A 25,028-nucleotide genomic window follows, 5' to 3' on the forward strand; every position below is an offset into this window, starting at 1 on the left:
TACAATATTACACATAAAGAGAAAATCCAAAAGTTTAAGCAAGCTACCTAGAAAGAAATAAGAATCATACTTGCACTGGGATCACACATGTACTTGGCAGCACCTCTGTATGCTAAAAGAAGACACTAGGCCTATACTTTAAAAAATCTGAAGAAAATCACGGTGACATAAAATTTCATATTGGAAGTCTGGGTGGCTCAGTTGGTTGCGTGTCTGCCTTCAGCTCAGGTCATGATCCCAGGGTCCTGGGATCGAGTCCTGCGTCAGGCTCCCTGCTGAGCAGGAAGCCTGCTTCTCCCTCTCCCTCTGCCTGCTACTTCCCCTGCTCATGCTCTCTCTCTCTCTCTCTCAGATAAACAAATAAAATCTTAAAAGAAAAATCTTTAAAAATTAAAATAAAATAAAATTTCATATTCAGCTAAATTATCAGTCAAGCATAAGGACAAATGAAAGACATTTTCAGGGACATAAGGAGTCAGAAATTGGAATACTTGTGCATCCTTTCTGAGAAATAATTATGAAAACCCAACAAAAAGAAAAAGAAAGATGTGGGAACCCAGCAACTGTGGAACTAGTCTAAGAGTACAATGAAAAGAAATTCTAGGATAACTATGAAAAGGTTTAGAAAGCAATTGGTCCAAATTCATACCAGAAGCCAACAGGGCTCAAGGAAGAATGTCTTCAGTCACTATACAAACACAGACATTCTTATTATAAGAAAAAGCAGAAAAGAAGGGCAATTAGAAATCCAAGGGGAAATAATGTTGTCCAGGAAGACCAAGGTATAGATATTAAACAGACTTAAATGTAGCATTATTTGGGTAACTAACTAATGGACTACACAGAAAGACAGTGTATTTGACTTTGATATTGAGAATATTCTTTTTTGAAAGACAAAGATTGAATGGTATACCATTCTTCCTTTTTAACAGGTTGAAACATACTAAACAGTTCTCTAGGAAATAATGTTCACATAATTATAAAACTATAAATGCCACTTAAACAGGTTTCCAATTTCAAAAGTCAACTCAAATTCCAAAGTCTCTCATTGTATGACATATGGACAACATCAGAATTATCTGGAAAGCTTATTTTAAAAAGACTTCTGGACTTCATCTAGAGATTCAGTTGATCAGGGGAAAGTCCCAGAGATGTGCCTTTTAACAAATTCGCCAGGTATATCTTTTGCACACTAAAATTTCGAGAATCATAGCTGTAAAGCAATAATCTCCAAAATTTTCCATTACATACCTTACCAGCAAAAGGCTTTTGAGTATCCACCCCCAAATATATGTGCACTTATTTACAAATTATATATATTTACTTTTATATGTATATTATGTATACTGAAAAATAGAAATCTCAAAGGATAAGACAAATGACCCAGTATTTTAATATTTGTCTTGAACAAGAAGAAAGTGAAAATTAAAGATAGTTTTAGCGAGTTTAAAAAAAATATCTACCAAATTAATCAAAACCACAAGGAGATACCGCCTCACACCAGTCAGAATGGCTAAAATTAACAAGTCAGGAAACAACAGATGTTGGCGAGGATGCAGAGAAAGGGGAACCCTCTTACACTGTGGGTGGGAATGCAAGCTGGGTGCAGCCACTCTGGAAAAAGTATGGAGGTTCCTCAAAAAGTTGAAAATAGAGCTACCCTATGACCCAGCAATTATAGTATTAGGTATTTACCCCAAAGATACAAATGTAGTGATCCAAAGAGGCACCTGCACCCCAATGTTTATAGCAGCAATGTCCACAATAGCCAAACCATAGAAAGAGCCCAGATGTCCATCGACAGATGAACAGATAAAGGTATGGTATGTATAAATAAAATACTACTCAGCCATCAAAAAGAATGAGATCTTGCCATTTACAACGATGTGGATGGAAATAGAAGGTATTATGCTAAGCAAAATAAGTCAATGAGAGAAAGGCAATTATCATATGATCTCACCCATATGTAGAATTTAAGAAACAAAACAGGGGATCATAGGGGAAGAGAGGAAAAAAATAAAACAAGATGAAACCAGAGAGGGAGACAAACCATAAGAGACTCTTAATCATAGGAAATAAACTGAGGGCTGCTGGAGGGGAGAGGGGTGTAGGGATGGGGTAACTGGGTGATGGACATTAAGGAGGGCGTGTGATGTAATGAGCACTTGGTATTATATAAGACTGATGAATCACTGACCTCTACCTCTGAAACCAACAATACATTATATGTTAATTAATAGAATTTAAATTAAAAATAAATAAATAAAAATACCAAATTAGAAAATTGGAAAATATATACAAATAAAATGAGAGGAGTATAACGAAAGAATCACAGAAATGACTACTGAGGACGCCTGGGTGGCTCAGTCGTTGGGCGTCTGCCTTTGGCTCAGGTCATGATCCCAGGGTCCTGGGATCGAGCCCTGCACCCTGCATCGGGCTCCCTGCTCAGCGGGAAGTCTGCTTCTCCCTCTCCCATTCCCCCTGCTTGTGTTCCCTCTCTCGCTGTGTCTCTCTCTGTCAAATAAATAAATAAAATCTTCAAAAAAAAAAAAAGAAAGGACTACTGAAATCCCAAGAATATATCTTCTAGAAGTCTTATTCAGCTAGAAAACAGAATGGGATTGAGAGTGATCACATTTTATCTCAAGGATGACTGAGGAAGTAACAGGGTACTGCAACAAAAGGCTAATTCTGATTATCAAAAGGGAAAAACTGATGAGCTGGACATATAAGCAACATGAAGAGAAAGTAATTACACTATTTTAAGAGTTCACAATAACCAAGGATGGTAAAACTATACATAGGTATGATTCACAGAATTTAAAAAGTTAATTCCAGAGAACACTGGAACGATCTTAGCGCTAGACACACCAAAGGTGAATAAAGTTCAAGTTACAAAAAATGATATTCAGATTATATAATCATGATTCCAATAAAGAAAAAGAAAAAGGCATCCAACCATATGCTTAGCTTTTCCTTAGGCAATGTACTGAAATCCATTTAACAGGAAACCAAGTGTTTTAATTGCTATGCAAAGCATCACGGGACTACTATATACCAAATGTTTGGTAAAGAGTACCCAGCATCACTCCACTGTTTCTAATGACCAAGAAGAGGGCCAATAATCTAACAGTTAAATGAATGGGCATCCACCACAGTGTAATATAGACTGCTAAGTGAAATCCCTCAGTCTATTCCAGAACACTTACTCTATTCTGGCACGGTCATCTCAGGCTTTGAAGTACACACTGCAGCTACCTCAGGGGAAAAGCAAGCCATGTCTAGGAAGGATCATGTCTAGAAAGTTGTCAACAGAGGCAGTTTCAGAGTAAAAAGCCAAATAACAGGTACTTCTCCAATTTTTAAAGTTGAGCTTTAATAGCTCAACACAAACATATACACACACAGAGAGACACAAAGAGACACACACAGCATCCGAGTCATAGTTTTATCTCTTACCTGCCAACTTCCCAAATATGTCAGAATACAAGCAGGAGATACGGCCTATTTGTATCTGGTGAATTGGCCCCCCTTGAAATAAGTCCAATAATTATAACATCATGCTCCCCATTCATTTGGAAATCAAATCTCTTTAGGGACTTACTGCCAAGTTTTAATTTTAATAATAAGGAAAAACAAATTCAACAAACCAAATCCTCATGGAAAAATAACTTGGGAGCTTACCTTTCCACAATCAAACTGACTGCTTGTGCAAGATCTGGGTTTGTCACCTGGAGACGTTTCCACAGAGACCATACAAATTCTTTATCAGCCTTAAAGAAACAAAAGACATTTTTAATGCACTGCTTTGTAGCTAAATCAGAGAAGACAGTACATTAAATTAAAAAATGAAAAAACAATTACTTGACCTCTAGTTCTGTAACTCTAAAATAGATTCTTGCAAAGTATAACAGGAAAGCTTTATTTTAAGAAGTTCTTACACTGCTACTCCACATTCACTTTTACTATTTCTACCACCCGCACTTTAGGGTTGTAAGTAAATGCTGGAATGCTGAATATCATGGTTAAATTTGGCTCCAAAAGAGAATTGTTCTCTATTTACCACTCCAGTTTTCAGCCCCCCTTTTCAGCAAAATTCCTTGGAAGAGTTGCCTATAATGGTCTCCACTTCCTCACTTCCATTCACTCTATTACATCCTCCAGTCAGATGTCCCTCCCCAATATGATGCTAAATTCCTTTTTCAAGGTCCTCTATGTAGCCAAATCCCATAGACAATGGGCAGTTTTAGTCTTCTTTAATTTTTTTTATTACCATATAATGTATTATTTGTTTCAGGAGTACAGGTCTGTGATTCATCAGTCTTACACAATTCACAGCACTCACCATCGTACCTACCCTCCCCATTGTCCATCACCCAGCCACCCCATCCCCCCAACCCTCCTCCACTCCAGCAACCCTCAGTTTGTTTCCTGAGATTAAGAGTCCCCTATGGTTTGTCTCCCTCTCTGGTTTCATCTTGTTTCATTTTTCTGGGCAGTTTTAGTCTTAATGCCTAGGTCGGTTGTTATGACAGCTGTGGTTGAGAGCCAGAAGTCACTTTGGGGGAAGTTTTTAGAAATAGTGATGATCTAGAGATTCTGATTTAATTGGTTTCAGGTAAGGTTCAAGCACCAGTGTTTTTTTAAAGTCCCTCAGGTGATTCTGTGCACTCAAGGTTGAGAACCATTGCTCTAGGGGACCTCATTCAGTCCCACAGTTTTATGTGTTAACTGTACACTGAGGACTTCCAACATTTCCATCCTTAGCGGTTTTCTCCACCCCTAGGTGCAGACTCCAATCTCCAACTGCCTACTCAATAATTCCACTTGAATACCTAATAGATATCTCAAATTTAACTTATCCAAAAAAATTCTTGATTTCCTACTCTTTCACAAACCTACTCCTCTCTATAGCTCAGAAAATGACACCACCATCAAGTCATTTGTTCAAAGGCCTAACACCTACAAGTCAATTCTGTTCTCTCTTCCTCATACTTCATATCCAATCAGTAAATCCTATTGTCTTTACCTCCAACATATATCCCATTCTAACCACTTCTCACCACCTCCACCACCATCTTCCTAGTCCAAATCAACCCCATCTCTTGCCTAGCCATCCATGATGATCCCCTGGCCTCCTTATAGCTCAAAATCCTCCAATGGATTCCCATCAGATTAGGAAAATAATCCAAAATCTGTAACAAGGCTACAAAACCCCACATTATCTGACCCCATACACAACCTCATCTATCACTCTCTCCATTCATTATACACACTGGTTTTCTTGTTCTGCTTGTACCAGGGCCTTTGCACATGTACCATCCACCAGATATTCATGTAGATTATTTCCTCACTTCATTCAGGTCTTTGCTTAAATGTCACCTCAAGAGAAATCTTCCCTACTATATAGCCACCCAAACTCGTAAGTCTCTGATAACCCTTTACCCTGTTTAATTTGTTTTTTTCACAGCACATTTCACAGTATTATATTTGGTTGGTTGGTTTTACTTGTGTGACAGATACTTCTATTTGTGTCTGTGTCCATCATCCAGTCTCTCCTTCCTACTAGTAACTGAAACCACTTGGCTCTTTGCTGTCCAATTAAAAGCCTGGCGCCTCTTATGTATGGATATGACTAAGTTCTGCCAATGAAATATAGAAGTTATTGCTGGAAATCTTAAAATTAGACTTATGTCTACCAAATGTGTTACAAATATTTTTTCCTAGTATATTGTTGCTTCTTTAATTTTATGATGGAGTGTTTTTGAAAAAGGGTAATTATTACTTTTATATATTCATATTTATCCATCTTTTCCACTATGGCTTATGGATTTTATGTATCAATTTTTCTAACTGGCCTTCTCTACTCAGAGATTAGAAATATATCTACCTATATACTTCTAAAACTTTTGTTTTCATTTTTTAATGCTCAAATCTTTGATCTACTCTGTTTGATTGATAACTTGTTTTCAAAAGACTTTTGACAGCCTGAGTACTAGAGAGTACTACTTACCTAAACATTCCTATATATCATGCTTTACTTTATCCCTTTAGAAACAAGAATTTAGAATTTGGGTATTAAAATGATTCAAATTAAAAACAAGAAATGCCAGTATATAAATCACGTCATAACCTGCCTGGAAGGTAGTGAAGGTAAGAAAGAATAAGCCATGCAACATAATCTGCTATGTAATCTCTCTATTTTTAAAAGGCATGTTGAGGAAATCACAAAATCCCTTGAAACCAATATTATCTATAAATTTATCTTACAGCTCACTTCAAAACAAAATAGCAAAGATTTACATGTATTTTCACCTCAACTTTTCTACCTAAAATACTAAGAAAGGTTAGCATTAGGTAAAAATGTAAAAGAGTAGGTTTTCATCATTTATGAGTTACTTCCACTTAAATATGACTTTTTTTTAAGATTTTATTTATTTATTTGACAGAGAAAGAGACAGCAAGAGAGGGAACAAAAGCAGGGGGAGTGGGAGAGAGAGAGAAGCAGGCTTCCCGCTGAGCAGGGAGCCTGATGCGGGGCTCGATCCTTGGGATCATAACTTGAGCCAGGGAAATAGGGAAATATGACTTAATAACAAAGGACTTAGCTCTAGCACAGTGAAAGAGATATAGCGAGAAATCCAAAAAAATCTGATGAAAAAAATCTACATCACAGAGTTTATTAAACTCAGCCTACAAAAGAGTTGACTAAATGCTTGGAGATCTGAGTCTAAATTATCTTAGTAATGGATTGGCCTTGACTTTCATGTATCAGCTGGTATAGAAATAAGAATCAACTTTGCAGACACAGACAACCAAAATTATCTTTTTCACTGGGTACATACTTTCCCAGCACCAAGTTCAGTGTCTGGCAACATAAGAGACCCTCAATTTACCTCTACTGGAGGAATGAATTAAACAAACATATGAAAACTATTTCCTGCATTTAATAAATAATTTGCCTATCAGAACCCAGGGAAAACAATGGAACGAATTTAACTACAAAGTATGGCACAAAGTATGGCACAAAACAATGGAATGAATTTAATTACAAAGTATGGCACAAAGTGGCCTCTCAATAAATTATCATTATGAAAAATAACTGCACAAAAAGATTCACATAACCAAAATACAACTACTAACACTGGTGAGAATTCTAATGGTACAGTAGGTTTTCAAAATTTTTTTTCTTTATGAATGACCGGATAAGTTTCCAACACACCTAAATATCTAACAAAAAATATAACTAGTCATATAATCTTAATTCCAACATCACATGCTTCATTAAACTTAGTTTCATCACTAAAGTTGAAGTAATAAACATATATTTCATTTATTTTATTTTATTTTAAAGTAAACTCTACATCCAATGCGGGGCTCGAACACGACCTGGAGATCAAGAGTCGCATGCTCTACCAACTGATCCAGCCAGGTATCAACATATATTTCATTTAAATGCCCTAAATAATTTTTAATCCAAAATTGGCTTATAGGTTTAGTGAGTATTTTTGGCTGCTACTGAAAAAGGAAATAGCTTTGAGAGATATATATGTACGTCACACATATATATATATATATATGTGTATATGTGTGTGTGTGTGTGTGTGTGTGTGTGTGTGTGTGTGTGTGTGTGTGTGTGTACACACACACACACACATATATAGCATTACTTCTTCTCTTCTGGTATTCTACAGGTGGTGATAAATGTGCACATACACACACACTTGCAATAACCTGAACTGCAAATAGAACACATTCTTGAAACTCATAATCAAAATTAATAAGAGTACGGTGAAGTTGGGTTCTAAATCAATGAATAAGGCATAAATGTCACAAACTTAAAACGTCCTTTGAAGCACCCTTGAAATTTCATTAGGAAAAGCTACATTAGGAAGCCAATGTCTTATCCTCAGTAGGTCCAATACAGACAGCTTTTCTCCCCACATTGACGTTAATCGTTTTCTTCAGCTAAGCATTATGTGCATGTTGCTTGCTAGTAGGGAGCCATATGGAAAAAAAAGAAACCTTTAATATTACAATCACATAGAGTTGGATGAGAAACACTTGGAATTGAGATTGTTTTCTTTTTATGCTTATTCTGAGTAATTCCAATGGGGTGGAATAGTACATGGACCCACTCAAACTTTCTTTTCTCCACCAAGTACATATAATGAAATTCCTCTAAGCTAAATGTGGGGGAAAAAAAACAACTAATCTGTATGAAGCTACTATTAATGACCAGAGACTAATTAGCAGGATTCTTTTTACCCAAACTGTACATTTGACCCATTTCTATGTCAAATTAATTTAGTAGATCTGAGCAGTATTTTCTCAAAAAGTAGAATTTAAAAGAAAAATCAGAGTGCACGACGAACAGTTAGGGTAAACATTCTTTCTGAAATTCTAGGTATGTGTATGTGCATATACTTACTACGTTAAGATGAAAAATGAATTTATTTTGGGTTGCAATTTTTGAAAGGTTTGAAAAACAGGGTTAATACTATGTTTTGGGGTAATGTGATTTCTAGCTGAGTAAGTAGAACAAATAAAAAAGGTCTAAAAGTGAATTATGTAAATTTTTTTAATAAAACAATTGGGAGTTCAATTATTATTTCTCCCAAGTTTCCCCAAAAGCAGGAGTATGGTCTGACCAGTTTTGAATGGGTTACTGCCAATCTGATCTCACATTACTGGAATGTCTATGATCATCTAACAGTGTCAATATTACAAAAATCTCAAGAACCACCTCTATGACCATCTCCATTCTTACATCTGTCTAGAGCACTTTAATCATCTTCCTAGTCCATATATTGCCAACGTCACAAGGGCTGACACCGTATTTGAAACTACATTTTTAAAGAATAGGGAATGGATTTGGGGGATGGGGTCAGTGGGCTGTTTCCAACAGAGTGATTTCCCTAATCAAGTCAGTTATAAAAAGTATCTCAGCTCCTTAGCCAGCTGTAACTATGGGATATATAGAGAAAGGGAAAGAGGAAAGTATAGAAGGTATAGGTAAAGAGCATCTGAGATTGAGACTTGTCAAAGTAACAAAAGCCTTTATCAGGGGTTAACATCTTTATCCAAGGGTGAGGTGTGTAGGTGAAAAAATGCTTTAGTTCACTGGTGTCTCTTATTTGTTCCTTTGCTCCTTATCCAGTGAAGAACAGAAAATGGGAAAATGAAAAAGAAGCAGTCATATTATTTCCCCAACCTGTTTAAGCAAATGCATATTCAATTTGAATAAAACTGTCCTGTTTTTACAGCTTTGACTCAATCACCAAGGACCTGCTAAAGGGGCAAAAGAACCCAATAGAACAAACTATGAAAAAGAATCAATTTCATGAATTTTTACTAATCTAAACTGATGATAGTGTTCATAAAGTTACCTTGGTTGTTAGCAGTTCCTAATTGGTTCTATCTTGAAGACAGAGTGATTAAAAGATTTATTGTTGAGTGAATCCCCAACATTTATATCGCCCAACCCTGTCTAAAGGTTCTGGTAAAATCAGAGAAGAGATGGTGGTAAGGATGCAAAACTAAAATGAAATCAAATCTCTTTGAACATGAGTGCAGCCAAGCCATCTTTAATAACTCTACAAATAACAGGCAAGTAAATTAACATAATTGATTTACTAAATGCTTTTCACTGGCAAGATGACATGAAAATGAAATTTCTCTCTCAAGGGCTATAGAATTAGTATAGCTAGTTAATAAACATTAAGCATCATCTATTCTGTGTGAAAGTTCCCGGCCTGACTCCCTAAAAATTATTGATCTGTGTTTACCACTTAAGTTTAACTTAGGTTGACTTAAGAACAAGTGTGGGTTTGAAAATTAAAAACAGGCTCCTTCATCGATAGATTTTAATAGACGTGTTTCAACTTTCCTGTTCAACATAACAACTAGTGGACTGCACTCAACTCCTCTCCAAGTACCACTTAACAGTCACGACCGGGAACTTGGGCTTTGGGGCGGGGGGGGGGGGGGGGCGGTGCGACTGCACGTTTTGGTGGTATCCAAATGAAGAAAACCAAAACCAGGGCGCCAAGGCGAACCCTGCCCGGCCTGTCCGGAGAGGGGCGGGAGCCCCAGGTCGGGGATCCGGGCGCTGCCGCGTCCCCCCAGCGCCAAGCAGCGGGCCGGGCTGGGTGTGGAAGCCGAGAGGGAGCGCCGCGGGGCGGAGATGGGTGGGTCCCGAACCCGCGCAGCGACGCAGCCTAAGGCAGAGAGAGAGGGGCGCGCCTCCCCAACGGCCCGGCCCCGGCCCCGCTGAGTAGGGGAAAGTCCGGCGGCCACCTCGATACCTGACACAGGGCCAGCTCCTCCTTTAGGCTGCTCAGCTCTTCCTCCAGCAGCTGCGTCCGGGTCACCATCGCCTCCTCTACCGAGATGCCCTCTAGCCGCTTGGACCCCTTGGGCGAGCTGAGGAGTGGAGCCTGAGCCGGAGCTGCCTGCCCTGGCCCTCGCCGGCCCCCTGACCCTTCTTCGCCCCGCCAGCATATATCGTTTTTGTCCACGACGTCCTCCCGCACTACGCTCGCAAGACCCGAGGCCTCGCTGCGTACTGCGTGTACCACAGTTCCCCGCCCAACACGTGGGGACCGGGGGCCCAACTGTCGCGCTGGGGGCGGAGGGAGCGGTGAGGGCGGCGAGTGCGCCGCCATGGCCGCGGCTGCTAACGGGTCAAGTTCTCTGTTGGAAACTCCACCTCCCTTTCCCCATCTGGCGAGCCCGGAGCTCCGAGCCGCGCATGCGCGAGCCTTTTCCCGCCTTGGCGCGCGGGGTCTCGCGCTCGCGAATCCTGGCCGGCTGTGCGCGGGACGCGCGCCCGGCGCCGGCGCCGGCGCTGGACTGCGCACGCGCCGTGGCCCAAGGGGTTAGGCCTGTCCTCGGCGCGCGCCACCCCGGTAGGCGCTGTCCGAGAGTCTTCGGTTCCCAACGCCACGCCTGCCCGCCCACCTAAAACCCTACCCGCCACTTAGCGCCTAGCTTACCTCCCACCTCCTACAGTCTTACTTGACAAGCCCCTTGCCCCAAATGATCCTTAACTGTAAATTCCTCCGCCTTCAAGGCCCCTGCCAACTCGTTTGTCACGTTTCATTGACCGCCCTGGAGTGTTAGTTACACGGCTAATCTCTCCAGCGCTGTTGTAAACTCCTTGAGGATCAGGGAATAAGTTTTACACTTAAGTGTTTTCTTCACACCCTTTAGCAAAACTGCTTTAGGTACAGCTGACCTCCAGCAAGCTGACTGATGTCAGGGAGATGTGGAAAGCCTTGTGTTGAGCTGGGACTATCAGGCGGATTTCCCATTTGAATTATGATCCTTTGCGCACCCTTTGTCTTTTGTTTTGCAAGAGTCATGATTTCCTTTGAGTTTTTATGGCGGCTTCTTTTTGCAATTGGCTGAATATCACAGCGAGTGTGACCCACATGGCCCCACAGTTTGGGTCCTTGGACCAATTTGAAATCGGTAATTCTGAGCTTAAAGAAACAAGATCAGTTTTCTTTCTGCCGGCTCATCCTTTCTCCCTCCCTCCCTCTCTCCCTCTTGGTCTCCCTTTTCCTTCCTTCCTTCCTTCCTTCCTTCCTTCCTTCCTTCCTTCCTTCCTTCCTTCTTTCTTTATAAACTTCAAATAGGCAATAACCATCTTTTTGTTGGCCATGATAACACGTCCTACTCGTGATGATTTTAGTAAAGGGATCCACATCGAGCTAGCACTAGAGTTCTACCAAAAGCTAGATTGCTTTCTTCTGCAGAAAGGGTTCCAGAACACAGAGAGATGAGGTGGGGGGAAGGAGAACTGTGGAAGTAGGGAGGTGACTGTTTTCACTGAAGACCTCTTCATTTAATCAAAATTACTGCTTTGTGCCAGAATTTAGTCAGCACATCAAAAGACACCCTCCCAATTAGAATCCTGCTAAGGCAGGATGAGTGGGCTTCCTTCCCACCAAAGGTAAACACCTCACAGAATTTATAAAAGGATTATGTTAGAAAAAGTACACAAAAGCCTGTCTTAGAAGTAACTCCCATACTGAACATTTACTATATGCTGGGTCCAGGACTAAATACTATTCATATATGTACTTACTCAATTCTTACATCATGGTAAAATAGATATTATTCCCACTTTACTTGTGAGAAAACTAAGACTTGAGAGATTACTGTACCCTGCCCAATGTCCCACATCTGTTATTAGAAAAGCAGAATATGGATCCACTTAACTCTAAAACCTGTCTCTGATCCCTACCCTTACTCTGTACCTGTCACTTGAAATACAGCATTATGTCTGAGCTTGTGAGATTTCACTGGGTTTAAGATTGGGAATTCTAATCACATAATTCAAAAGGTGTCACAAAATCAATATGAATGCACACTCTTAATGGCTATTTGTTGTTCACTCAAAAACGTATCATTTCATCCGATTATAGAATGATTCTTTTGAAAAACAGTGAAATCTCTTCTATTATATACAAGAATAAATATACATTCTTGACTCAAAAGAATATCCTGAATCTATGACTAGGTAGACAATTTTTTTTCTTTTTTTTTATGGTAAAGTACACATAACATAAAATGTACCATTATAACCATTTAAAGGGGCTACAAATAAAATGTCTTTAAGTATATTCAGTGTTTGGCAACCATCACCACTATCTAGTTCCAGAATATTTTCATCCCCCCAAACCAAAACCCCATATCCATTATTCACTCCCCATTTCCACTACCCATCTCACCCCTTAGGCTCCAGGTAACCACCAACCTGCAATCTGTCTCTGTGGATTTACCTCTTCTGAATATTTCATACAAATGGAACCGTAACATATGACCTTTTACATCCGGCTTCTTTCACTTAGCATTGTTCTCAAGTTTCATCCATTTTGTAGCATGTATTTACTTCATTTTCTTTTAGCCAAATAATAATCCTTTATATGGGTATACCACAATGTGTTTCTCCATTCATCCTCTGATGGATATTTGGGTTGTTTCTACCTTTTGCCTATTGTGACTAGAGCTGCTATGAACATTCACATATGGGTTATTGTTTGAACTCCTATTCTCAATTATTTTATATATATATATATATATATACCTAGGAGTGGAATCGCTGGGTCATATGGTAAGTCTACGTTTAACTTACTGAGGAACTACCAAACTGTTTTTCACAGCGGCTGCACCATTTTACATTTCCACCAACAATGTATGAGAGTTTCAGTTTTTCCACATCCTCACCAACACTTGTTATGCTCCCTTTTTTATGGCCATACTAGTGGGTCTGAAGTGGTATCTCAATATGGCTTTGATTTACATTTCCCGAATGACTAATGACATTGATCATCTTTTCATGTGCTTTTTGGACATTTATATTTTTTGAAGAAATGTCAATTCAAGTCTTTTGTCCATTTTCTAATTGCGTTATTTATTGTTGAATTATAAAAGTTCTTTACTGGCAGACAATTTTTAAGCATAAAAAATTGCACATTTTCAGAAGGTACATAGGGATTTCTTTCTTGTATTATTTGCAAAAATGATACAAATGTGAAATACTGAATATTAAATCTGTAACTCAGAAAGATAAGTTAGGGGCACCTTAGTGGCTCCGTTGGTTGGGTGTCTGCCTTCAGCTCAGGTCGTGGTCCTGTACTCCTGGGATCCAGCCCCGTGTTGGGCTCCCTGCTCGGCAGGGAGTCTGTTTCTCCCTGTCCCTCTGCTCCTTCTCTCTCTCATTCGCTCACTTTCTCCCTCAAATAAATAAATAAAATCTTTAAAAAAGAAAGAAAGAAAGAAAGAAAGAAACCATCGGGACAGTTTAAAAAAAAAAGTTAGGGCGCCTGGGTGGCTCAGTTGGTTAAGTGACTGCCTTCGGCTCAGGCCATGATCCTGGAGTCCCGGGATCGAGTCCCGTATCGGGCTCCCTGCTCAGCAGGGAGTCTGCTTCTCTCTCTGACCCTCTTGGATCTCGTGCTCTCTCTCTCTCTCTATCTCATTCTCTCTCTCAAATAAAAAAAAAAAAGTTAAAGATCTATAATACTAACTGGATAAAAATGTCCAAAACAAACAATGTCTCTCCTGTGCAAATTCTTTGTGCAAATGTTTAAAAATGATGATGTCTGTTCTACAGAAATTAATAATAAAGTCTGCCAGGATGAAATATATTAGAATATAGAAACACATAATTCTCTCCATATCATCATTGTATAGTTGAAATATTGTGGAAAATGAGGTAAATGTGCAAATTAGTATGGTATTTAAATGCATCTCTCATTTGAATTTTAAATACTTATTTCTAACTTCTATTTAAGAAGAGAAATGTATTAGCAGTTTCTCAGCCTTGACGGTTCTTTGTTTCCAGAAAAATGCCAAATTTTCAGACATTTATTTCTCCTTTACAGATTTGGTATAATCTTTATTCAGTCAGCAGAATTTAATTATTAAATTTTAAACCACTATTAGGTATATTAGGTACTGATAACACCTTAAATATCATCGATGTTTTTCATATCATTTTGAAATTTATTTCAATTTTTAGGGTTTTACTAAGTGAGTCAAATCAAGAATGGCCTACTGCCCACCTCTTCAACGTTAAAATAGAAACCCACATGCTGAATGTGCCAATGTGACACTTGAGACAGCAGCTGCCATATCTTGTCAGTCTAATATGGACAAATTGCAATCCAGGAGTTAGTCAAAGAAAACCACGAAAATTATTTTATGCTTACAATTACTATAATTTTGTTTGAGCGATTCCTGGCAACTATTGATTCCCTGATCAGTCTGAGAATACTCTAGGTCAAGAACATATGTATCCAAGGATGACATCATCTCTTCCAGTTGTCCCACGTGCTTTTCACACAGTTCAAAAATGATGACCTTACAGAGCTATGACAACAGAATTTCATTTTTCATTTTCATCTTTAGTGATTATATAACAATTCAAAATTATTTAAATAACTGTCTTTTTTCCCTAATAATAGGCTTTTCTAAAATTATCTCCATTGAATCCTAACTCCTGTGGGTATTGTTCTGGGAAAAAACAAACAAACAAACCAGGATGTGTTAGGTTTGAGTAACTTTCTCAGCTTACTTAGCTCAGCAAAATTTGGAACACAATCCCAAATTCCCTGAAGGGTTCACTTGATTTAATACAGAGGGTTGCAGAGTTTCAGCTTATTGTTTTAACATATGACCAAAGAGAGACAACATTCTACCTTTTTTGGCCTAATTACCTGTATTGCAATTTCCTCCTCCCTGATATATGGGATGGCTCCTAAATGATGAAAGCTTAAAGGCGTCTTTTCCTATGTTAATAACTTTTGGAATGGAGGTAAGAATGGGAGCTGGTTGCCAGTGGAGCCAACCACAGGATTAGAGGGTTAGACATTTCAGACTCTGATTCCCTTCTTGCTTGGCAAGGTGATCAGTCAGAGGCTCAACAGGAAGTCAATGGCAACTCATATGAAATACTTTGAGGAACAATTAAAACAGAGACGAATTACAAAGGTCAGGATAGGATGGAGGGAAAGCCCAAGGGATAGTACAATACCTCAAGGCTAATCAAAGGGTGGAAGAGGTTATCACCCTAAACCTGAAGAGATGAGCGGAATGGTACCAGTTAATGGTGCCAGGAGACAGAAAGAACTGTGTACGGAGCGTTGCCTGTTGAGAGGTACAGACCCAAGAGACAGGGAGCCAGGGGAACAATACTCAAACATCACTGCTTTCCCTTATCCCCATCTCCTATGTTCCCCACTGGCTGAACCCAACCAGTTCTTACAGGGCAGCCCAGCGGGACACAGAGCAGGATAGAAAAATATCAAGACACAGTCTGGAGGAGCAAACAGAAGGTGTCCAGCTCAAGAGTCCAATATAATCTAATAAGCAACAACAGAGACATAGTCTGACTAGCATTCTGTTTATAGCCAATATATGATTTAAAATAACAACTCTTGGGGAGCCTGAGTGGCTCAGTCGTTAAGTGTCTGCCTTCGGGTCAGGTCGTGATCCCGGGGTCCTGGGATCGAGCCCCGCATCAGGCTCCCTGCTCAGCGGGAAGCCTGCTTCTCCCTCTCGCACTCCCCCTGCTTGTGTTCCTTCTCTCACTGTCTCTCTCTGTCAAATAAATAAATCTTTTAAAAAATATATAAATAAATAACAACTCTTATATTGTTCTCATGGCAGCTGGCTGGACATTACAACTTACAAGTCCATAAAGAAGAAAAAGGTAAATCACATGTTATATAAAAAGGAAACAGAATCCAGGCAAGAGTTAGGTAAAGAGTTCAGGGCTTGTGAACAGAAAAGCACCAAAGGGAATGCATCTACTTTCTTTATTGCCTTCACATTCTACATTAAAGCTCAGTTTTCAGAAATTCTAGGCCAGTCTGTCTGATTCAACTAATATATATATATATATATCTATATCTATATATATATATAGATATAGATATCTCCATACATACATATATCTCCCAAGATAATACTAATTCAATTTGCATTTTGAATCTATTTTATATTTTATATTTTGCATCTCTTTTATCACTTTATCATTCTCACATTTCACACACATATGGTTTATTTATGTCACTAAATAGATTATAAAATCCTAGAAGGCAGAAAATGCCTGTTTTTTTCTGTACCCCATCTGTATACCTGTATTTCTGTATACCGATCATGATGCCCTCAAATAGGAAGCTCGTGAGAAATGTCTCTCAACTAGCTCCCTATAAGCCACAGAAACTCTTGCCCCAGGAATTACTAGACATTCCTTCATTATATCACACACTAGTGGACATTGTTTTGCTATGAACAGGGAATATTTTTATGGATTATATGCTATCAAAATTAATATCTGAGGTAAATAGATTACATGCATGCTCACTACTACTATTGGGGAAAATGAGACTGTTAAATCCTGGACAAAATGTTTCCTAGTGCCACTAACATTTCTTTTTCCTAAGTGATATTTCCTGATATAGCAAAATGCCATGGGAATAAAAGAAGGAAGAAAGGGAGAAAACGCAATCAATGTTGGGACCCTGTTGCCAGAACACTGTTTATGCATCCTGTCATCTTTTCAACAAATATATAAACACTACTGGTGATAGAGCAATGAACAGTCATAATCCCAGCTTTGTGGAGCTTATATCCTAGTAGAGGAAAACACATCATAAACAAATAAATATACTTGTCAATTAGTGAAAATTTATGTAAACAGAAATAAAGCAAGGGGGGAAGAGAAATGACAGTGGTTCGGTACCATTTTAGGTAGAATGGTCAGGGAAAGCATTTCTAATATGGAGTGCTTCAGCAGATGATAATACTTCGATTAAATGGACAGCCCACCATGCACATATCTGGGAGACTATCCGACCGCAGGGAAAGTGAAAATGTAAACGAAAAGCAAAAGCTTATGAGTGCAATCTGAATACCACAATTCCTCATAGATGGCCACATCTACACAAACTCTCTCCCATGAAGTATTTGTTATCCTGGAACCCCAAAGAAACCCATTCCCAGGTGGATGAAAGTGTCTACATGGTCAGGGAACAAGTTTTGTGATCCACAGATAAACACCAAATTTCAAGTGGCTTTTACAAATCATTTGGTAACGGCCACAAAGAAATGTTTTCTGTCTCTCCAGAAACATTTCTTGGAGAAATCAATTGAAATAGGATCATACTAAATGGCATTAATGAAAGAAGAAAGGAGGTGATCTGGAGGGAATAATAGTTACCCACAGATATCCCATGCTGGTTGTAGATTAATCAACTAAAGGAGCTTTTCAAATAATGGTACTTAGGTCCCACCTCCAGAGACTCTGATTTAATGGATGTGCTGTGGGGACAAAACGTTGCTATTTTTTTTTTTTAAAGTTCCCCAGATGAGACTAACATGAAGCCAGGATTGAGAATCACTGAGCTAAGCTGTTAAAAAACAGGCTAAGAATTACTTCTGAAATGCAACAGACATCTCACAACTATTCAAAGTGAGTCAGATTATGTGTGGAGTACCTACTATGTGCTAGAAGCTTAGCACTGGTGACACAGACAAGAAAAGGCAAGCCCGTCCCAACCTTCATGGAACTCAAAGGGGGAAAGGCAACTGACAAAGAATTAAACAACTTTTTAAAAAACAAGATAGTGTTGGGCACCTGGGTGGCTCAGTCGGTTAAGCGACTGCCTTCGGCTCAGGTCATGATCCTGGAGTCCCGGGATCGAGTCCCACATCGGGCTCCCTGTTCAGCAGGGAGTCTGCTTCTCCCTCTGACCTCTCCCCTCTCATGCTCTCTCTCTGTCTCATTCTCTCTCTCTCAAATAAATAAATAAAATCTTGAAAAAAAAAATAAAAAACAAGATAGTGTGATAAGTGCTACAAAATAAAAGAAAGTGCGATAAGATAGAGCATATCTGGGTACGGGCTATTTTTGTTATATTGATTAAGAAAAGCCTCTCTGAAGAGTGGAATTTCAGTGGAAACCCTGAAAGATGAGAACGAACCGACCATTCAGAAAGTCTAGAGAGTGAATGGCAAGACAAAAGCCCTGAGATACAAAGTGGCTTGGTGTGTTCTAAATACAGAGGAGGCAAGTATGACTGCACGTAGAGAAAGTGAAAGAAGATGTGGTATAAGATGAAGGAAGAAATTTGGATTTTATTCTAAAACTAATAGGAAACCATTGAAGGATTTTAAGCAGAGGAGAGATACGATTTCACTACATTACTGAAAGACCACTCTGCTATGGGGAGAATGGATTGTGAGGTTAGAAAAAGGGAAATTGAAGCAGGAAGACCAGTGCCAGCAAGAGATGATGGTGGCCTGCACCAAGGTATTTGCAAGGGGAAAGGTAGGATATGCTGGAATTAAGACGTGTTATAAAGATTGAGCCAACGGGATTTACTGACGGACTGGATGTGGAACAAGAGGGAAAAGCAGGGATCTAGTCAGACTTTCAGTTTTGTGGATTGAATATCTGAATCTTTTGAGGTCCTGAAATGATTGTTGGAGGCACAGGTCTGGAAGCAAGGAATCAGAAGTTCTATTTGGGATTTACTACATTTGAAATGCCTGGAAGATCTCCAGTTAATGGAAGATCTCCATTGGGCAGGCAAACGAACATGCAAATTTGAAGTTCTCAGGGGAGGTTTTCAGCTCAAAAGATACATTTGGGAGGCATCAGTATGACTGGTATCATATGTAGAATTTATGAGTAGATAGGAGTTAAGTAAATATGCCTGAGACACATGGTGTCTTGAAGGAAAGGCATCAAGGCCTCTTCTCCTTGGAGATTTGACATTATTTTAGATCTTGTGGATTGAGATGTTCTTGATTGAGGTCCAATGGTAAGAAGGGTCCCATCACAGAAGGAACAGTCTGGATTGATAACCCCAGGCTCAATACTAGAACAAAAGTGTTTGTAGAGTAAGGGCCAGTTCCAACACAGCACATGGCTCATACTAAAGTATTTGCACACAAATATTTGCACACAAATATTATTCAACCTGACTCTTGTTGCTGAAGGTACGTTTGGGACAATGGCTGAGCAGATGAATGTAAACCAAAGAGCTGTCAAGGGTGGAAGTCCAATGTAATTGCTATTAGTCCAGCAAGAGCTAGAGAGTGTGCGGTCCTCCTCCCACATAGAGGATGAGTGTGGCCTGTGCAGGGTTCTGTCCTAGCAATGGTGCCATTTCCACTTCAGAGAAGCAAGCTGCATCCAACTGTGCAGGGTCTGTTCTCAACCACAGATAAGGCTGCAACGAAAGCAATGACCGCTGGAAATTGGAACCTTTCAACTCCCGAGGAGATTTGCCAGTCCTTCCCTTATCTGGCTGCTGGACTCCAAATGAATGTCTTAGTCAGCGTTAGACTTTGAGCGACTACAAAGAAAGCCCCTTTTGGACTGGACACGTGCTCATTGACCTGCTGGGGTCTTGAATATTTAATTTGCTTATTATAAGGATAAATGACCTTATTTGTACCTCAAACTAGTGAGGGGCTTCACACTAAATATATAAATACAGAAGTTTATGTTTATCCATTTTAAAACTGCTGAGGCAATATGATTTAGTAGGAGATAAGAGTTTAGATCTGAATTTGAAGCACGGATTTATCACCTATGAATTATTTGATCTTGGGAACATCATCTACACTTAAAATGAGAATTAAAGTAAGTTTCATGATGCACGTGGGTGACTCAGTCAGTTAAGCATCTGCCTTCAGTTTAGGTCATGACTCCGGGGTCCTGGGATCAAGCCCTGCGTCTGGCTCCCTGCTCAGCGGGGGTGTCTGCTTCTCCCGTGCCCTCTGCCCCTCCCCCCTGCTCATGTGCTCATGTTCTCTCTCACTCTCTCTCTCAAATAAATAAAATCTTAAAAAAATAAGTTTCATGAAGTAAAATGAGGATCAAGTGAAATAACAAAGGTAAAGCACTAAATAGTACCCGTTTCATAGTAAAAGCTCAATAAGGGTTTATCATTAACCTCTTATTAAGCATTATTATGCTATTTACACTATTTAAAATCACCTCGTTAGATTCACCCCATTGTTTTGAATTCACTTTGAATTCTACTCTGCTCAGCTTCATGCCAGCTGATAATTTGATAAATTGCATTACTTTATATGTATGTCCTCATATAAATATTTTTAAAAATTTACAGAATGGAGCTTCTAGGTCACATTAATTTCTTCCTTTCCTGAATCCATATATGCAATCCCACCCAATTATAGTTCTTGACTGTGCTCTACGTATTTCATATGCCTTCATTTTATCTCCTTAACTACACCGCAATTTCTTGAGGATAAGGATTAGATCTCAATCTTCTTTTTAATTGTCCTACCACATCTTGAACAGTATTAGGCATATAGGAACCAAAAATTACATTTTATATAAAGATGGTTTGGGGCAGATTTGCACACAAGTATTATTTTCTCCTTTTGGTTTATTGGTCCCTAGAAATGTAATGCACATACACTTACAAAATCCTATCTGTGCACCATAATTTCTCTGTGAATCAGTTTCCTTTGAAAATACTAGACTAGACCAGGCAATCTTTAAAGTCCTCTTCTGGTCTAAAAATCCCTGATATTATTAAATAAAAATGATGGCACACCTCAAAATTTCCAAAGATAATGAATAATCCATTCATTCATTTATTCAACAAATACTTATTGAAGGCATACTGTGTGCCAGACACTCATCTAGGTGCTGGGAAAATAGCAGTGACCAGAACATTATCTCTAACCTCACAGAGACTTCATTCCAAAGGATTCACTTCATTAAAATCTTCACCAAGGAAAATCTGAAGTCAGAAGGAAGAAATAAACAGGCTATCCATTAGAGTTTTAGCATTTAGAAAGAAATCTTCAACTATAATATTCTCTTTACGTTCTATTCAAAAAGAAAAGAACCCTGGTTCCTAGCCAGCCAATGTATTTCACATTCAATCATCAAGATATAAAAGTCAGAAATAGAGAAGATACCCTTCATTTACTCCACACATCAACATCTGTTCTTTTTTGTCTTGAAAGTATCTCCCATTACCCACCCCTCCCATCTATTCCTACTGTCCCTGCCTGGTTTAGGCCTTCATTTATTCTAACCTAGATGAGTAAAACAGTCTCACACTGGCCCCCCACCACTGAATAAAGCAAGTCATTGCTTGACAAAGGATAGCTTTCATCGTAGCAGTCTGCTGTTCCAGAAGCCTTAAGGGATCCTTCCATTGCCTTTATAACAAAAATGAAATTCTCTGACCTGGAAGGTCAGGTCTTTTACTATCTGGCTTAAAACTGCCTTTTAAAATTATTTCCCTCTACTTTCGCTTACATACCCTATGCTCCAACCAAAATAAACCACATATTTTCCATCCCTTTCTTCCACCCCACACACCTCCTATTTCTGACCTCTGGGTTTTCTGTTCCTTCCATCTGGAATTTCTGCCCTTCCCCAGTAGATGCATGGCCACACCTAACTATCAGTAGCTTAAAGAGATAGTTATTTTCTCACCTAAGAAGCCCAGACTTAGGGAATCCACACTGTTCAACATCATCAAGAGCCTGGCTCCTTCTAAATTCCTGCGCTGTTGAACTAGCAAGTGTTTTTCATCTTCATGAAAACAAGAGTTGTTAAAACTTCTGGAATTATATCGCCATGCCTCACTGGACAAAGAGGAGCAGAGGAAAAGGAAGCACCTACATCATGAAAGCTAAAACTTTCCCAAAATTCCCTGGAAGATTTTCATTGGCTAGACTGGACCACCTGGCCATGCCTAGGTTAAAAAAAGGTTGGAAGATAAGTTTTTTAACTGAGCATATCATCACTCCAAACAAACAAAGAGTTCTCTTAATAAGGAATATGACGACAGTGGATCACAAGACACCCTTAGCAAGATAGCCTGAAGTATCCACCATAGTTGGCACCCAACAGTATCAAGCATACACAGTCAAATAGGTTTTACTGACAATGCTTGGAACTCACACTGTTAGTATGGTTTTGCTTCCACCTTTTCAATTCTAAATAAACAACAAAACCAGGGGCCATCCTGACTTACAAAGGCACAGCTTACATGTGATCCTGGCCAGGACCTTGCTTTCCTGCTTCTCCATTCCTTCTACTCCTCCCACTTCACCAGATGGGAAAAATGCCCCTTTAGTGCAGTGTTAATGACGCCTGGGAGGGAAGCAGAAGGAGATGTGAAAGAAGACTGGAGGGCTAGGATGGGGCATGACTATGGATGTCATACTTATAAACTATGGACTCTGGTTCTGTTGTGTTACATCATTACATTTTTATCAAACATTCAGAATTAGAAAAATATGAAATTCTTCTATTTTATTTTAATTTTTTGAAGATTTATTTATTTATTTGAGAGAGAGTGTGCGTGTGCCCACGTTGGGGCGGGGGGGTTGGGCAGAGGGGAGAGAATCCCAAGCAGATGCCCGCAGAACAAGGAGCCTGTCACAGGGCTCGATCTCACAACTCTGAGACCACAATCTGAGCCAAAACCAAGAGTCTGATGCTTAACCGAACTGAGCCACCCAGGTGCCCCTAAATTCTTCTATTTTATACCAAATTCTAGCATCACTCCTAACAGATACTGAGTGTATCTGTTCTCTTCCTTGTCCTATATTTGAGAAGCTAGGTACCTACTGTTGAGATGGAACTCAAGAATGATTTCAATTTGTATAAACTATATTTTTATTGTAGTATAATATATATAACATTTATCATCTTAACCATTTTTCTATGTACACTTTAGTAGCATTTAAGTACATTCACAATGTGTTGCAGAATTATGCTTTCCCAGAACTTTCTCTTCATCCCAAACAGAAACTCTGTACCCTCTAAACAATAACTCTTCCCCCTCCTCTCAAACTGTCTTTATACTTTCTCTCCATGCATTTGCCCATTCTAGGTGCCTCACATAAGTGGAATCATACAATATTTGTCCTTTTGTGTCTGATTTATCTTATTTAGCATAATGTTTTCAAAGGTCATTCATGTTGTAGCATGTATCTGAATGTCAATGCTTTTTAATGCTGAACAACATTCCATTGTATGTATACACTACATTTTGTCTATCCATCACAATTGTTGATGGCAATTCGGGCTATTTCTACCTTATGGCTATTGTGAATAATGTTGCTATAAACATTGATGTAAAAATAGACGTTTCAGTCTCTGCTTTTAATTATTTTGGGAGAAACTATGTCTTAAACAATGTTGAAGTTGTGGTTAAAATAAATCAAGTACATTATGTATCTATGAAACTTTTATGGGGCAATCTCAAAAACTACCAATCATTTGTAACATATTTCTGGACAAAAATAAATTCTAAGTTTTAGATAACTAACAGAAAGAAATCCCTCGTAACTAACATATCATAAGCTGGCAACATGGTATCTCCTATCTAAGAATTTTAAATTTATCTACAAACCTAAATATAGCTCATTTACATATTTTAGTTCTTTGACTCTCCAGAACAAGAAGAATGAGGCAACAGACATGATTCTGGGCTAAGCAGTGTCATGGGGAACTGAGTCACTGTTAACCAGTCCTCTGTTAACAAAAATGAAATGAAGATGGGGGCAAGAGTTGAGGCCTAGGTTTCTCATGATTCCTTCCACCTGCTGTCTCCCTGGAAACAGATGCTATAGATTCTTATAATCAAAGATTCCCAGAGCAGTATACAAATATAAATAACGTGGATGCTATGCTCAGGGTGAGCCAAGAAATTTGAGGAGCTTGAAGGCTATGAACATTTTAATTTTTGGAGGCTTTACTCTAAATCACATCAAACATATAAAAGGCATCCATGTCCCATATTAAATATGTTTGATATAGCTAGAAAACAGTTGGGATGAAGCTGAGTGGTTGCTATTACTTTTGTAGACAATTAAACATCTATTGATTCTTATTTTCCCATTTTATTTTTGTATTTTGAAGCCAATAAATTATTTTTCAGATCTCAAATATTTTCACTGGCCCTTAAAAATGCGTAGGCCATAACCATATAGATAACTTGCTTTGTAGTGAGTCCTGATCTCAAAATAATTCTCATTTGCACACTTACTTCTGACAATACAGCTCTGACCATAACTAATTTTTGGACACTAATGCAGTGGCCAGAAGAACAAGCAGACAGAAAAAAAAAATACTGTCTATAATTTCTGGGTATGAAATAAAACCATGTTGGTAATCAGAAGTTTCTAGAATTGAGAGTCACAACCTTTCTGAAATAAGCTACAAAATTCCTGACTCCAATCAGCTTCTTGAAAAAGGGAAATGCTGTACTAAAAAGCAAGCACTGAAACCAATAACCTCTCCGTACTCCCACATGCCCACAAGTAAAGACTCTGTGATTAACAAACTCTTCTGTTAAAATTCAAAGCTAACTCCTCTCTTAAATTTCTTAAGCATCCATTGTGAATTACTTTAATAGCATAATAAAATTACTTTCTACCTAATACAGAATGTGGCTTCCAGTTGGATATTCCCTTGAATGCTGGAGATGTATTTATTT

At 38.9% G+C, this 25,028-nt stretch overlaps 1 protein-coding gene across 5 annotated transcripts in view; it reads right to left on the bottom strand.

Moving 5' to 3' along the window:
* Nucleotides 1-10,732, bottom strand: part of CNTLN (centlein) — a 297,557-nt gene extending 286,825 nt beyond the window's left edge. For all 5 annotated transcript variants that reach the window (XM_027616502.2, XM_027616503.2, XM_027616501.2 and 2 more), the window contains exons 1-2: nucleotides 10,311-10,732; nucleotides 3,688-3,776 (exon numbers count right to left, since the gene is read on the bottom strand). In XM_027616502.2, the coding sequence (XP_027472303.2) occupies nucleotides 3,688-3,776; nucleotides 10,311-10,670 (449 nt within the window). In that variant the 5' untranslated portion in view covers nucleotides 10,671-10,732. The remainder of the gene's footprint in view (nucleotides 1-3,687; nucleotides 3,777-10,310) is intronic.
* Nucleotides 10,733-25,028: the final 14,296 nt, after the last annotated feature.

This window comes from Zalophus californianus, chromosome 13 (genome assembly GCF_009762305.2).
Source record: "Zalophus californianus isolate mZalCal1 chromosome 13, mZalCal1.pri.v2, whole genome shotgun sequence".
Lineage (NCBI taxonomy): Eukaryota > Metazoa > Chordata > Mammalia > Carnivora > Otariidae > Zalophus > Zalophus californianus.